This window comes from Onychomys torridus, chromosome 21 (genome assembly GCF_903995425.1).
Source record: "Onychomys torridus chromosome 21, mOncTor1.1, whole genome shotgun sequence".
Classification (NCBI taxonomy): domain Eukaryota; kingdom Metazoa; phylum Chordata; class Mammalia; order Rodentia; family Cricetidae; genus Onychomys; species Onychomys torridus.
The window spans coordinates 35762180-35777428 of record NC_050463.1 but is presented as its reverse complement, the minus strand read 5'-3'; the positions used below and the strand labels follow the sequence as shown (position 1 = coordinate 35777428).

Sequence of the window (15249 nt, the reverse complement as noted above, 5' to 3'; positions counted from 1 at the left end):
CTCTGTAGCCCAGGCTGGCCTCAAACTCACAGAGATCTGCCAGCCTCTGCTTCCCAAGTGCTGGGACTAAAGGTGTGCACCACCACTCCCTGGCTGGTGGGGCACACCTTTAATTCCAGGAAGCGCGCGCACGCACACACACACACACACACACACACACACACAGAGTCACAAAAGACTATAAAATATACCATTTGTTTAACGCTCAAAAACAAGGGACATAAACATGTCTACGCCAACGTGTATACAAGATGGTGAAACTCCCTTTTACAAAGGAGAGGAATGAGGAGGCAATAATTACAATAATCAAGACATCTATCAGTCACCTCTGGTGCTGTGAAGACAGGATTAAAAGGGACACACAGGAAGCTTGAAAGGTTCTAGTAATGTTCCCACCTCTTAGAATGGCTTATCACTACTACTACTACTACTACTACTACTACTATTATTATTATTATTATTATACAGGGTCTCACTATGTAGTACTGGAAGGCCTGGAACTCACACTGTAGACCAGGCTGGCCTCCAACTCACAGAGATCCACCTGCCTCTGCCTCCCGAGTGCTGGATTAAAAAGGTGCGCACCACCACCTGGCTGAATCAAGTTTTTTAATGTGACTTTAAACATGCCAAAGGACTTAATGTTTCTCTCTGACACCAGCAAATGACACCAGACTGGCTTCTACTGTTCCAATGACAGTCGTCACAGCAGAGGCCCAGGAAACATCTGTGTAAGAGCTGTCATTAGTCGGAATCAGGGTTATTATCCACAAACAATTGACATTCTGCACTGTGTCCACCGGAGGAAGAAATACAAACATGACAGTGATGGGTATGCGAATCCAGAACACTTCTCTACCCCATCAGAACGCTCAGCACAGCCCCAGCCGACATTCGGGATTTCAATCAAGACTCAGTTCTGAGTCTTCTGCCCTGAGAAATGACGAGTATAAAGTGCAGCTTGAGGCATTCACCCGCATCTTGCTCCATCACAGGCTTCCTTAGTCCCCTCTCTTTAGGATTCGTAATAGCAGTGATTTCATCACACCCCAGACACTTCCTCTGCAGTTGGAGCCAGGCCTCAGACTCCCCTCAGCCACCACTCTGCAGGCCGCTGATTGCAGACAAGCGGCCTTCCCGTCCATTATCCCAGTGGTTGTCTAATGCATCTGAACCACAAAATAGGCCTTTGCCTCTCTCCTCAGCCCAGCTCCATCTTCATAAACAGCAAGAGACAGACAGGAGTCCCCAAAGGCACAAGACGGTTCCTCTCTGGGTAATTTTAAAGGAAAAGGGAGGGGGAGCCTATGTGTTAATGGAGCCTGGAGGGCTGAGACAGTGGCTCTGGGGATGTGCAGCACTTCCAGCCCGGATCAATCTGCTGGCCCGCAGTGACTGACATGTGGGATACTGTCTAAGCAGTGAGGTGTCCAGCTGAAGGGGTCAAGGCTCTTCCCACCGTACTAAGTTGGCATCTTATCAAGCACACACAAACTGACGCTTTTTACAACTTGTTGAGGTTTTGTGAAATTTTCAACCTTTTGAAATACTTCCCGATTCTACACTGGTCTCTTAGGTTTGAAAAGGGTTAAAAGAGACATAGCAAAGTTAAAAGTGACAAGCTGGGCTGGAGGCACACAGCTCAGGGGGAGTGGGAGCCTTACATTCTGGAGTAAGGTCTGAGCCCTGACTTCAAAAACAAACAAATGAGCCATTTAATCCCAGCACTCGGGAGGCAGAGCCAGGCGGATCTCTGAGAGTTCGAGGCTAGCCTGGTCCACAGAGCAAGATCCAGGACAGGCGCCAAAACTACACAGAAAAAACCCTGTCTCGAAAAAACCAACCAAACAAATGAAAAGGTGACCAAGAAGGCTGATTACTGGGAGAGAAAATGGGAAATTTTTGTGATCTTCAAACTGGAAAATAAATCAACACATCTCAAGGAGAAAATCATGCTTGGCAATGGCAAGAAAACACTAGGTAGGCAGCATATACATTCAGGCGGAGGCTAGAGGGGGTCAAATCTTGAAATTTTATTTAAAATTTGCCCAGAGTACTTTTGAGGAGTGTCTGGACTTCCATCAGCTAGAATTGTTTACGGAATCAAAAGGGTTGGTCTTAAATCTTGGGTGGGAGGCCATCCTCTGAACTCCTGCCCGACCCAGGCAGTCCTGAGGATGAAGTGGGGTTTCTGCTTCCTTTGGTACTGGTTTTCTACTGCCTGGGGAATGGATTAAAGGCTATGTTGGAGCACAGGCTCCCCAGTAGTCTTCTCCTCACTAAAGCAAGACAAAGGCTTGCAACTATGCCAGCTTGCATCCTATGATGCACTCTCAGGCAGTGTTCATGCAGCTTCGGGCTGGGGAAGCAAAGTCTTAGAGAAGGTGCAAAATACAATCCATATGGCAACACAGTGCTGTTTTGTTCTTGGAATTCTATCCTCCAGTGGCACAGTCATGAAAACATAAGCAACCATTTGCCCTGCTGCCCAGCAGCACACAGCCCACGGGGAAGCTGATGGAGCACGCACTCTGCAAAATGGCCATCAGGTCACGATGTGGAAACAGCCCGCTGTATCTACACTCTGGGTGGCAAGGTCTCCAAAGGCTTCAGGTGTGTGAGTGACATTCTGATTGTGAGAAAGAGTCCCTGGCCACCTCTGGCTTAGACAGGCTGCCATCTCTCACCACGACCGTCTGGGAGGCTGTGAAAGTTAATGGGATGAAACCTTGGCTGTCCGCAGAGAGGAGGATCCAGTGGGAATCTACAAAGTAAACAAACACACAGCAGCTCAGGCCATCACCCCGTTCTCGTTCTCGAAGGAGAAACACCGAACTGCAAACATTCCTGGCTCCCATTGTTAGGTCTGGCTCTGCAGCTGTGGCTGCACCACTGTAGCCTAAGGCTGGCCTCACCCCGGTGCTGCCATCACAGATGTACACCACCACACCGAGACCTCTGGAAGATCAGCCAGTGCTCTTAACCACTGAGCCACTTCCCCAGCCCGAGGACTGACATTTATCATATGGTGCAGTGTGATCCACCCTACTGATGAATTTTTTATTCTATACATTAGTACCGACTGTAGCTACCCAAAGAGGGTGGCCTGAATCCTGGCCTTGGCTCTGGGGCCACAAGTGTAACATGTATTTGGACCAGGTCTGGTTCTGAAGTCTCAGGGAACGTGTGAAAAATGCACACTCCCAAAAGTAACAGACAAAAACGTGGGGAGGGTTTTCTCAGTGTTATTTATAATGGTGAAAACTGAAAACGGCCTAAATGTGTATTTCAAAAAAGGCCGATCATATTTTATAGGTGTGAGTGATTTGCCTGTATGCATATATGTGTGTATGTGTATGGTGAACATTCACTGACTGCCCAGGATAGGCGATGGGATCCAACACCCCCTTGTCTCCGAGGCCACAGCGTGCCCATGGTGCACACATAGATGCAGACAAAACACTCGTTCATGTTAAATAAAAATGGGACTGGAGAGCTGGCTCAGCAGTTAAGAACACTAATTGTACTTCCGGAGGATCTGGGTTCAATTCCCAGCACCTTCATGAGGCGCTAACAACCATCTAAAACACCAGTCACAGGAAATTTAAAATGCTCTCTTCTGGCCTACATGGGTACTGCATGCATCCAGTTCACAGATAACCATGCAGGCAAACACATTAAAACAAAAAAATAAAAAAAAATTTTAAGTAAACTAAAAACTAATAAACAAGAAACTATGAGGAAGTAAAAGTGGTATGCCTCAGAAGCAATATTAACCTATCTGTTAAAAATGACCATTGCAGGGGTTGGGGACTTATCTCAGTGGTTGATCCTCAGCTCAAAAAAAAAAAAAAAAAAAAAAAAAAAAAAAAGAGCTGGGCAGTGGTGGTGCACGCCTTTAATCCCAGCACTCGGGAGGCAGAGGCAGGCAGATCTCTATGAGTTCGAGGCCAGCCTGGTCTATAGAGCGAGTTCCAGGAAAGGCGCAAAGCTACACAGAGAAACCCTGTCAGGAAAAACAAAACAAACAAACAAAAACCCCCGAGGCCTAATAAAGCAGCCACGTCCCACAAGTGACAACTAGGGCTGTCTCAGGCAGGGCTCGAGTGCAGGTGTGTCCTCCACACGGGAAGGCCAGCTCCTCCAAGCAGCACCGCAGGGCACTGGATTGCAACACACACACTGTTACCTGTCGCCTTGTAGCTCACTTCTACCTTTTTAAATTTCTTTTTTTTTTTTTTTTAAAGATTTATTTACTTATTATGTGTACAGAAGAGGGCGCCAGATCTCATTACAGATGGTTGTGAGCCACCATGTGGGTGCTGGGAATTGAACTTAGGACCTCTGGAAGAGCAGTTGGTGCTCTTAACCTCTGAGCCATCTCTCCAGCCCCTCTACCGTTTTAAATTTCATTTCTAGATTGAAAAGATGTGCGTTTTCCCAGTTGGGTCCAAGTTCCCTCAGGAAGGCACTCGTTTTCAATGGCTGCAGTCTCTCTAATAGGCCTGGATATCCAGCAGGCAGTGTATCACATTTATTAACTGTTTGGTGAATCACTGAACGCCTGGAAAGTATCACTTTCATTCCCGATGCTGCGGAACAGACGGGAGCAGGAGAGGAGGCTCTGGCTCTAACCTACCGTGCAGCATTTCCACGAGATAGAGGCCAAAGATCTGCTGGACTGTACTGAGCCGCAGCTTGCCATCACAGAGAAGCACGGCTCTTCTTTCTGCAGGACCTACAGAAGAGGGTTTCTTCAAGTGAGAGTGAAAACCGTTAATCGATGGTAAAAGCGGTGCAATGACATTTCTGAAGGACAACGTAGAGGGGCCAGGGGTGACGGAGCACTCCTTGGATCCAGCACTCGGGGGTGGAGGGGAGAGGCAGGCAAAGCTCTGTGAGTTTAAGGCAGTCTGGTCTTCAAAGAGAGTCGAGGACAGTGAGGGTTACACAGTGAGACCCTGTCTCAAAACACAAACCTTTTTTTCTAACTCACGAAAGAGTGAAGTCATTTTAAATGATTTAATAGCTACCTAGAGAAAAGAACCTTTAAATTGTTATAGTTCTACACTCTGAGCCTAAAGCATAATCATAAACACAGAATAAAAACATTACTTCTAAGGGCAGGTGTGCTGGTTAGTTTTATGTCAACTTGGCACAAGGTAACGTCATCAGAGAGAAGGAACCTCAATTGAGAAATTGCCTCCATAAGATATTTTCTTAATTGGTGATTGATGGGGAGGGCCCAGGCCATGGGTGGGTGGTGCCAGCCCTGGGCTGGTGGTCCTGGGTTCTATAAGAAAGCAGGCTGAGCAAGCCATGAGGAGCAAGGCAGTAAGCAGCACCCCTCCATGGCCTCTGCATCAGCTCCTGCCTCCAGATTCCCATCCTGTTTTGAGTTCCTGTACTGACTTCCTTCAGTGATGAACTGCAATGTGGAAGTGTAAGCCAAATAAACCCTTTCCTCCCCAGTTTGCTTTGGTCATGGTGTTTCATCACAGCAAAAACTTCATTACCAGGCCAGGAAGATGGCTCAGTGGGGAAAAGCACTTGCCAATTTGGTTATGATAACCCAAGTTCAATTCCTAGAACCAAAGGTGGACGGAGAAAACCAACTTCTTATAGACTGAGTCTCACTATATAGTTCTGGCTGGCCTGGAACTCGCTCTGTAGGCTCACAGAGGTCCACCTGCCTCTGCCTCCTCAGTTCTAGGACCATAGCAGTGTGCTACCACACGTGGCTTCTGATTCTTGAAAACTGTGCTCTGATTTCTACATGCATGCCATGAAACATGCATGCCCACCTCACACGTACACATCATATACAAACACGCAATATAATAGATAAAAGTTACTATCTACACATTACTCCTGAACATTAATTGAAATAATGTCTTCATAAATGCTTGGCGAACAGTGTTACTATGGAACTGGACAGCTGGCTTGGGAAGTAAGTCAGACTCAGACAACCATTACACTTTCTCTCGTATATGGAATCTGGAGGAGGGAGTCATGCAAGCCGAAGGAGGTTGCCACAGGGAAAATAATGGGGTCAGGGGATGGGGGAAAGAAGGGAGAATTCAATGAAGGCTTAAAATAAGTCATAATGAAACACATTATTTTGTACAATTAATATATGCTAATGGAAGTGTTTTAAAGCAGTCACGTGTCTAATGCACTCTGCTGTTAAAATTATCAGCACTCACTTTTGGGTCTCAAACTCACACCGTGATGACCTTGACCAGACAGAATTTCACTACACAGGCTGATTATCCCTTATCTGAAATGCCTGAGAACAGAAGTCCTTTCAATTTGGGAATATTCGTGTGTAATGACACATCTAAACATGAAATCATTTATGTTTCACATGCACCTTAATAAAAAGTAAGAATTTTTGTTTGTTTGAGATAGGGTCTAATTCGGCTCATGCTCCTGGCCCCAAACTTCTGGGCTCAAGTGACCCCTGTTCAACATCCCCAGCAGATGGTTCTATAACATGCCGGAGAAATGTACCCCATTTTAGAAATGTACCCCACTTTCTTTTTTGCTGTTTTGTCTATTTTCCAGAGCTGGGGATCGAACCCAGGGCCTCAGCAAGCACTCTACCACTGAGCTAACCCCCAACCCTGTACCCTACTTACTAAACATAGTATTTTCACTTCCTTTTGATGCAGAATCATCATGTACCCAGCTTGGCTTGGATTCCCCAGTGCCTCCGCCTCCAGAACCTTGGGATTAGACATGCCCAGCCACACCCGCTCTGCAGGTAATTTAAACAAAACTGTTATTTTATTTGTATTTTCTGTTTGTGAGGGAGGGGCTCACGTAGCCCAGCCTGTCACCAGGCCAGGAGGTAGGCAAGGTTAACCCTTAACTCCCCACCTTCCTACTTCCCCCTCCCGAGTGCTGGGATTACAGCCAGGGTCCCCGGGGCCTGCTGTGGACCTGCGTTTGGGCTATGACCAATCACAAGAAGTCAGGTGTGGACTTTTACACCTGCATGGCAGAGTTCTGAAGTTTAGGGCACTTTAGACTTCCGAGATTTAGATTGGGGATACTCAATCTGTTTAGTTTTTCTGTTCGATCATTTTTTAATTTTCTTTTCTTTTTTTTAGATTTATTTTTATGTGTGTGTATTCTGCTGCACATATGTCTGCACACCACATGTACACCTAGTACCAGAAGAGGTCAGAAAAGGGCATTACCCCCTGGCACTGGGGTTTTAGGTGGTAGGAACCAAACTCTAGTTCTCTAGAAGAGCAGTGCATGTTTTTTCTTTTTTTGTTTTTAAGGTAGGGGTATAGGTGTGTGTTTAGACAGGGTTGCATTACCTTGTAGCCCTGGCTGTCCTGGAACTCAGAGATGCTCCTGCCTCTGTTTCCCAACTGCTGGAACTAAAGGTGTATGCCACCATGTCCAGCCTAGTCCATGCTCTTAACCACTACCTCTCCAGCTTCTAACAACTTTTTCAGTACACATGGTAAGTAAATAAAAAAAAAAAAAAAAAAAAAAAAAAACCAACAAAAACAAAAAACCCAAAACCCCAATGACATTAACTGGGCAATTCTCCTCAAAAGCCAGACAGCTGCCTTAACACACACGAGGCTCCGAGTTGGTTCCCCAGCACAGCATAAAACCAGGTGCGGGGTGACACCTATGATCCAGCCCTTCTGAGAAGGCAGAAGATAAGAAATTGAAGGTCATGGTCTGTGGAGATGGCTGAGTCGGTAAATTATCTGCCCCAAAAGCACAAGAACCTGAACTTGAATTCCTAACACACATGTTTAAAAAAAAAAAAAAAAGCAGGGTACATGCTGGTTGGGTGGATATAGATGACTCTCAGAACTCAATGGCCAAATCCATGAGACCTGGGTTCAGTGAGAAACCTGGTCTCAAAACATATGGTGGAAAGCAATCTAGGAAGACACGTGATGTCAGCTTCCTGCTTCCCGACACACATGTGTATGTCCTCCACCTGCACATGCACACAACTCACATGAACACATACATATACCACACACAAGAAGTTCAAGGTCATCCCTGAGAGGCTAGCCTGAGCTACATGGGATCCAATTTCAAAAACAATAACAAAATGGTAGAAACATGCTCTTAAAATTCGCACTTCACTTCTAGGGACTAATCCAACAAAAAATAAAGGCACTAAACCAAATGAGTGAATATACTAGTTTGGCATGATCTGAGGTGCACACACACTCACTCAGCTTGAGGTACAGAGCACCCCATGACTTCACTCTGTAAGACAATGACAAAGCACCCGCCATACTGTGTGTATATATGTACACAAGGATCAGTGTTTGATTTTGTATGTGTGGAGGCAAGTGTGAGAAGATCACTTGGGCTGCTGGTTAATGTGAGTGATGGACAGGGTGGAGCAGAGCCAGACTCGATGTGAAAAGAAGTGTCCTCGATAAAAAATACGGAGATGGGTTGGTGGTGGTGGCATGGGCCTTTAATCCCAGCAATGGGGAGGTAGAGGCAGGCGGATCTCTGAGTTTGAGGCCAGCCTGGTCTACAGAGTGAATTCCAGGACAGTTAGGGCTACACAGAGAAACCCTGTCTCAAAAATACAAACCACCACAAAAAACAAACAAAAAACCATGTCGATGTACTTGCATGGGCATGTGTAGGGATGCACTCAAAGCATTTTAAATGATGTCTCTGTTTCTCTGTTTCTTTCTCTCTCTCTCTCTCTCTCTCTCTCTCTCTCTCTCACACACACACACACACACACACACACACACACACACACACACACAAAGGTTTTCACAATGGAATGACTCAATTAAACCTTTTTTTCCCCCTAAACATAAATCACCAGAGCGCACTCTTGCATTTCCACAGCAAGGATGTGATACAATCACGCTAAACCCTGGCGTGTGCACTTCTGGTGGGCTAACATCCCACTAAGCGCACAAAGGCAGGCGCGCTTGCCTGTAACCCAGCATGTGCAGGTCACCCAGCTTTACTCGGAGCCCCCCCCCCCCCCCACTCCTCACCAGTGTTTCTGGCAAGACCCACTGGATTCAACATCTTCCCGCATAGTGCAGGTTCCTCAAAGGAGACGTTACCTGGTAAATGAGGTGAACATAGGGAGGATCCTGAGAGAGGGGGTACACTGGAGAGAACCGCTTCTCCTTCTGTAGAGAGTCCGTGAGTTCAAAAAGACACTGCCGCATTCCGACCAGATGCCGAGATAAAACGTCCAGCTCCCTGGAGAGCCGGCCAGTTTCCTTCCCTTCCCCCAAGGTCTCTCTCGGAGGTAAATTCGGTTCTGGGGTGCTGGTGTGGTCTGGTGTCCAGCTGGGTCTAGGCAGGGCTGGCGGAAGCCAGGAGGGCCTGAGAAGGGTTTCCTGTACAAAGGAATCGCTGGGTGGGGGGGACGAGGGACTTTCAATCTCTTGAATAAGGGCTCTTCCGGACCTCCCACCCTGAGCACTGGTGTTAGCTGTTGGCAAGAGTCCTTGTCCCAACCCCAGGGAGAGGTTCTCTACCATCTTTTCTCTGCCTGCTTTATTCAGGTGAGCGTTGAAGGCAGAGTAAGCACCCTGACTTTCAGCAGGCGTTCCAGAAGACTCTCTTCCCAATGTCACTTCTCTAACTATCAGGCAGACGGCGAACTGATCAGATTCTGAACAGGGAAGGAACACGGCTTCGGTGGGCTTTGGTTTCCCTACGGAAATTAGCAATAGTCTGTCCGTCAAGAAGCAGATGCCTTTCGGTCTTTCGTTACTCTCTAACTGAACCTGCTGGATGTTGGGCATAGAGGACGGAGTGACGGAATAGATCAGAACGACGTTGCACGTGTTGGAGGCCACGGCCACTAGCTGTGCCTTCAGGTTAAATGCTATGAGATCAGGAACCAGGATGCCCGGAATGGCAACCTTTTTGGTCATGGTAATTGCTTTCTTAAAGGTTACCAGGACCAAATGGGAAGAGTCCTGGCCGGTTCCTGTCAGGTAGTCCTTTTCTCTTACACAAATAATAGGACCCTCCTCCGCTCCAGATCGGTTGAAATGGATGCGAGTCAGATCCAGAGGATCTGAAAAGGAAGAAACTGTCACTCCAGAACTCCCTTCCCCGGGGGGCATTTCGCCCACAGGCAGAGCGCGCACACCGGCATCTCTCCCACTGGGTGGAGCGCCAAAGGCTTCGGACGCATTTAAGCTACAAAGTTTGTGGAGCGGAAGCTCGGTGGCTATCGCCACCTGAGAGTCCACGGTGGCTGTGATGGAGCGGATGGGGCGGCTCACGTCAAACACCGGGCAGGAGGAGCAGCTGTGGAGGGACTTCTGAGCGCTGTCCCATATGTACGAGTGCAGGCTGCTGTCTATCGCCACCACCAGCCTCTGGCCGTCCAGGGTCCAACACGCACAGTAAATTCGGCCCTTGGTGTTGATGTCCACTTTTACTCTGGACCCGTCACTGTGAACGTCAGGAAAGATGGAAGCATCCTGTGCAGTCAGCACAGTCAGGGCAGCGTCTTTTGGGTGCCACACACAGCCCTGGGGAAGGATAGGGAGGGACTCTCTGATTTCGGAGGTCTGAGACATCTGCCATTTGCTTGATCCCGAAGTGCTGGGACACAGCTGCCACACAGCCACGTGCCTCTTATGCTGGACGGCAAGCAGAGTGGGTACCTGAGCCGCGCTGAGCGGGGCCCAGGAAACCCCACAGACGTATTCAAATTTCCCAAAGACTTGGGAGTCCCCAAACTTGGCCTCTCCGTTCTGAAGCTGTAAATCCGTCAGGACTACCCGGTTCCCGTCCGTCCAGGCGAGGCCGTGGGTTGGATGCACCGCCTGATTCAGCGAGTTCAGCCCGGTCCTCAGCAGTTTTCCGTTTCCCAGCTCCATCCTTTCCGACAAAGGCTATCTGAAACCACGAAGAAGGAAAATTACAGAAGGGCATAGTGGCGCACGCCTTTAGTGCCAGCACTCAGGAGGCTGAGGCAGGAGGATCTCGGGGAGTTTAAGACCAACCGAGAGTTCTGTAGAGTGGGACCCGGTCTCAAAAGAGAGGGGAGGAGGAAAGGAAAGTCACACCCCGAAAGAATAATCAAGCAAATGCACACGTTGGATTTTACAATAGGCTGGGACCCTTCACAGGTTAACGCTGCTGGGACACAGAAGAGCAATTTCCAAATAGAGAGACTATTATGCCAAAGCAAGCGTAATGAGCAAGGACAGGAAATGAAACTTTCCATCAAGAAAGGAGCCTTTGGGGGAGGGGAGAAAGGAATATTTTTAGAACTGGAGGAATTTGAATGTGGAATGGATATAAGATATTAAGCTGGAGACGTAGCTCAATGACAGAACATGTGTGAAGCTACAGCTTAAAACCCTGGTATGGCACAAAAAAATAATTAATATGTAGAACTATTAAAAATACAGCAAAATTGCCCACTATGGTGGTGCAAACCTTTAATCCCAGGTCTACATTGTTATAGGCCAGCCTGTAACACAGAGAGACCCTGGTTCAAAACCCACATACACATATACATATATACACACACATACCCACTGAATTTAGAGTTAGAATGTATCCTGGTATTTATATTTTTTCTTTTCTTCCCCTTCATTTCTCTATTTTCAATTTTTTTGAATATATTTATCTTCTGTGTATGAGCATTTGCCTGCATGTATGTAGATGTACTGTGTGTGTGCCTAGTGCCTCAGAGAGGCCAAGCAGTATCAGATCCCTTGGAACCGGAGCTACAGATAGTTACAAACCATGTGGAGGCTGGAACCAGACCCAGGTCCTCTGTAACAATAACAAGTGCTGTAAACCACTGAACATTCTCTACGGAACCCTTTTTAATTTTTTTGGGGGGAAGGGATTTTGAAACAGGGTCTCACTGTATAGCCTTGGCTGTCCTAGAACTTGCTTTGTAGATCAGGCTGGCTTTAAACTAACAGAGAGCAGTCTGCCTCTGCCTCCCAAATTCTGGAATTAAAAGTGTGACCACCATCGTCTCTTAATTCTTTAAAAACCTCTGTTGATCTCAGTTTATGAGATGTGCGGTGCTCAAGTGCACAGAAGTCATAGGACAACCAGGTGAGGTCACTCTTTCCTTCTACCATGTGGTTTCCAAGGATCAAACTCAGATCTTCAGGCTTGGTAGCAAGCGCCTTTACCCACAGAGCCATCTTGCCTGTCCCTACCTTTCACTTGACTGCTTTAGAGACAGTCTCACGCTATAGCCCATACGGACTTGGAGCTCACTGTGGAGCCCACACTGGCCTCAAACTTTTGGTGATCCTGCTACCTCAGCCTTCCAAGTGCTGGGGTTAGGGTGTGAGCACCATATCCAGTTATTTAAGGTAACTACAAGCTAGAAAACTTTTCATTAAAAATTAAAAGTTAAGGAAAAGTCTATAATCTAATTCCTATTCATCCCTTCATATCAAATCAATGATATTCACACTTCTGGGTTTTTGTTTTTGTTTTTTAGCTGAGGACCAAACCCAGGGCCTTCAGCTTGCTAGGCAAGCGCTCTACCACTGAGCTAAATCCCCAACCCCCACACTTCTGGTTTTATTAGCACTTACTTCCTCTATTTTTTAAAAATGGCTTTTGCCCCTTTGCTGAAATAATACTAAAAAATCACTGTTTGATCTCTCCATTACACGCACACAGCACTAATTTTCAGGATACTTCTACCTTCTCGGTTGGGTTTGCCCTTTGCAGTAATTCTTTACAATAAAAGAATGTAATGCATCAACTTTCGCACTGAGTATTATCTCCTCACACCCAGGTACTTACTAAAGAAGTACATTATATAAAGAGTCTCAGTTCTTAGCTGAATGGTGGCGGCGCACGCCTTTAATCCCAGCACTTGCAGGCAGAGGCAAGTGATCTCTGAGTTCAAAGCCACCCTGGTCAACAAAGTGAGTTTCAAGACAGCCAGGGCTGCACAGAGAAAACCTATCTCCGGCAGGGGGAAACAGTTTCAGTTCTACCAGGCATGGTGGCACACTCCTTTAATCCAACATGCAGGAGGCTGAGGGTCGAGGCCAGCCTGGTCTACAGCTACAGAGCAAATTCCAGGACTACTGGGGATGAAAGGAATTAACAGAGATGGACGGCAGTGGTGGGTGTACAACACTATGGGTGTACTTAATGCCAACGCATACTTAACAAGGTTAGGATAACAGATCTGTGCATTTTACCACACGCACAACTGGATTCAAAGCAGGAGCCGAGGGAACAGAAAGGCGGCTCAGTGGTTGAGTGCACTGGCTGCTCTTCTGGAGGACTCAGGTTCAATTCCCAGCACCCACCTTGTAGCTCACAACCATCTGTAGCTCCAGCCCCAGGGGATCCAATGCCCTCTTCTAGTCTCTTTTGGGCACTTGCACTTGAACTGTGCCTGTGTGTGTACACTCCAACCCCTCCCCACCACCTCCCCCAACAAATAAATCCTGCAAAATAATAACAACCACCACCAGGCTCTTAAAATAAGCAGAAATAAAATGAGACAGGGTAGGAAAAAAAAAGAGAGTCATCTACTAGCTCCATGTTTGTTTGTATTTATGTGTGTGTTCTAGGGATTGAACTCAGGTACTTAGGGTTGGCAGTAGATGCCTTTACCCAATGATCCATGTCATTAGCCCTACTTTTGTTTGTTTTGAGACAAGATCTTGCCTACTGTGTAACCCTAGCCTGAAATTCACTATGTTGCCAAGGCTGGCTTTGACCTCTCTGAAATCATCCTCCCAAATGCTGAGGTTACAGGTGCTGATCATCACACCCAAAAGAATTGTTCTAAGGCTTCCAAATTCACATCTCATCATTATGTTAGAATGAAGAGAAAGCAAAAATAATCCTTAAATTCCTATTAGCCACCAATACAGTGGTGTCCTTTTTCTAAATTGTTGCTGCCTTTTGAGACACCGATGTCCAAATCAGCAACAGTAACTCCCGGCTACCAGCAGTGGTTAGGCCACAAGGGCCATAGCCCGAGGGAATTCTGTTCCCTAAGGCTCCGACTTTTTCAAAGATACTAAGAGAACTTAATTAAACCTCTGTCCCTCTAAAGAACTCAAGATTCAAAGGTTAAGGTGGAAGTCTACTCTTCAGAGACGCTGAATAGCAAGTAACTCACCTCCTCTCCGGGCTCCAAGAACTTCTCCTCTCCCCCACTTAAAAGCACCTGGCTCCTCCCTACCACTTCCTGTCAGCTCTTAATGACGTAGCCACCTGACCACAGGTGAATTTTATTTAATCAAACACATCTTTCCATCATTAAACAAATGTTCCAGAGCATAAACAAAAGTAACACAGCTCTTGTTGATTCAATACAATTCTTTACTACCTTGTGTGAGAGAGAGAAAATATTTTTTTTTTTTTTTTTTTTTTGAGAGCAGGTCTTTGTACTATGTAGCTCTGGCTGTCCTGGAACTTGTTTTGTAGCCCAGGCTGGCCTTGAGCTCACAGAGATCCTCTTGCCTCTGCCTCCCAAGTGCTGGGATTAAAAGCGTGCACCACCTGGCTGGGTGGGAGAATAACTTTTATTTTAGATAATAAAGCTGAAAGCTCTAAAAAGTTAAAAAAAATTTACAACAAAATAAACTCCAGATGAGTTAAAGACCTGAATGAATAAAACCATGAATAGCAAGTCTAAAAAATATAAGACTATTTTACAATACTGCAGTAAGTCAACCACATATAAAAATGTTCACACTGGCAATATCTGAAAAAAAAAAAAAAAAAAACAGTGCAAGCATGTCGTTCAATGGTAGAGCGTTTGCCTGGGATGTTCCAGCATAGCAAACAAGCAAGCAAGTCAAGTTTTTAGCTAAGCATCGAGGTGCAGGTCCATATTCTCCGTACCTTGGAGTAGGAGGCAGGAGGATCAGGAGTTAAGGGGCATCCTCAACGAAACAGCAAGTGCAAGGCCAGCCTGGGCCACAGGCGACCCAGTCTCAACAAAAGAAACTGAACAGGAACTGCAGGGCTTGAAGGGAAGCTGTGAGAGAGGGCTTGCCTAGCACATGTGAAGTCTAAAAGAAAAAAATGAGTATGTCAATATGGAACAGATTAGACCCGTGGTTTTAAACCTGTGGGTCTTGACACCTTGCAGAAACCTGTATCTCCAAAAATATTTAATTATGATGCATAACAGTAGCAAAATGGCAGTTATGAAGCAGCAACAAAAATAATTTTATGGGTTGGGGATTTAGCTCAGTGGTAGAGCGCTTGCCTAGCAAGCGCAAGGCCCTGGGTTCG

At 46.5% G+C, this 15249-nt stretch overlaps 1 protein-coding gene across 4 annotated transcripts in view; it reads right to left on the bottom strand.

The window, feature by feature from the left end:
- Positions 1 to 2013: 2013 nt before the first annotated feature.
- Positions 2014 to 15249, bottom strand: part of LOC118571795 (WD repeat and coiled coil containing) — a 19549-nt gene continuing 6313 nt past the window's right edge. For 3 of the 4 annotated variants that reach the window (XM_036171069.1, XM_036171068.1, XM_036171067.1), the window contains exons 2-4: positions 9090 to 10893; positions 4640 to 4754; positions 2014 to 2764 (exon numbers count right to left, since the gene is read on the bottom strand). In XM_036171069.1, coding sequence (XP_036026962.1) covers positions 2610 to 2764; positions 4640 to 4754; positions 9090 to 10874 — 2055 coding nt within the window. In that variant the 5' untranslated portion in view covers positions 10875 to 10893 and the 3' untranslated portion in view covers positions 2014 to 2609. The remainder of the gene's footprint in view (positions 2765 to 4639; positions 4755 to 9089; positions 10894 to 15249) is intronic. The other variant, XM_036171071.1, reaches the window with a different exon arrangement.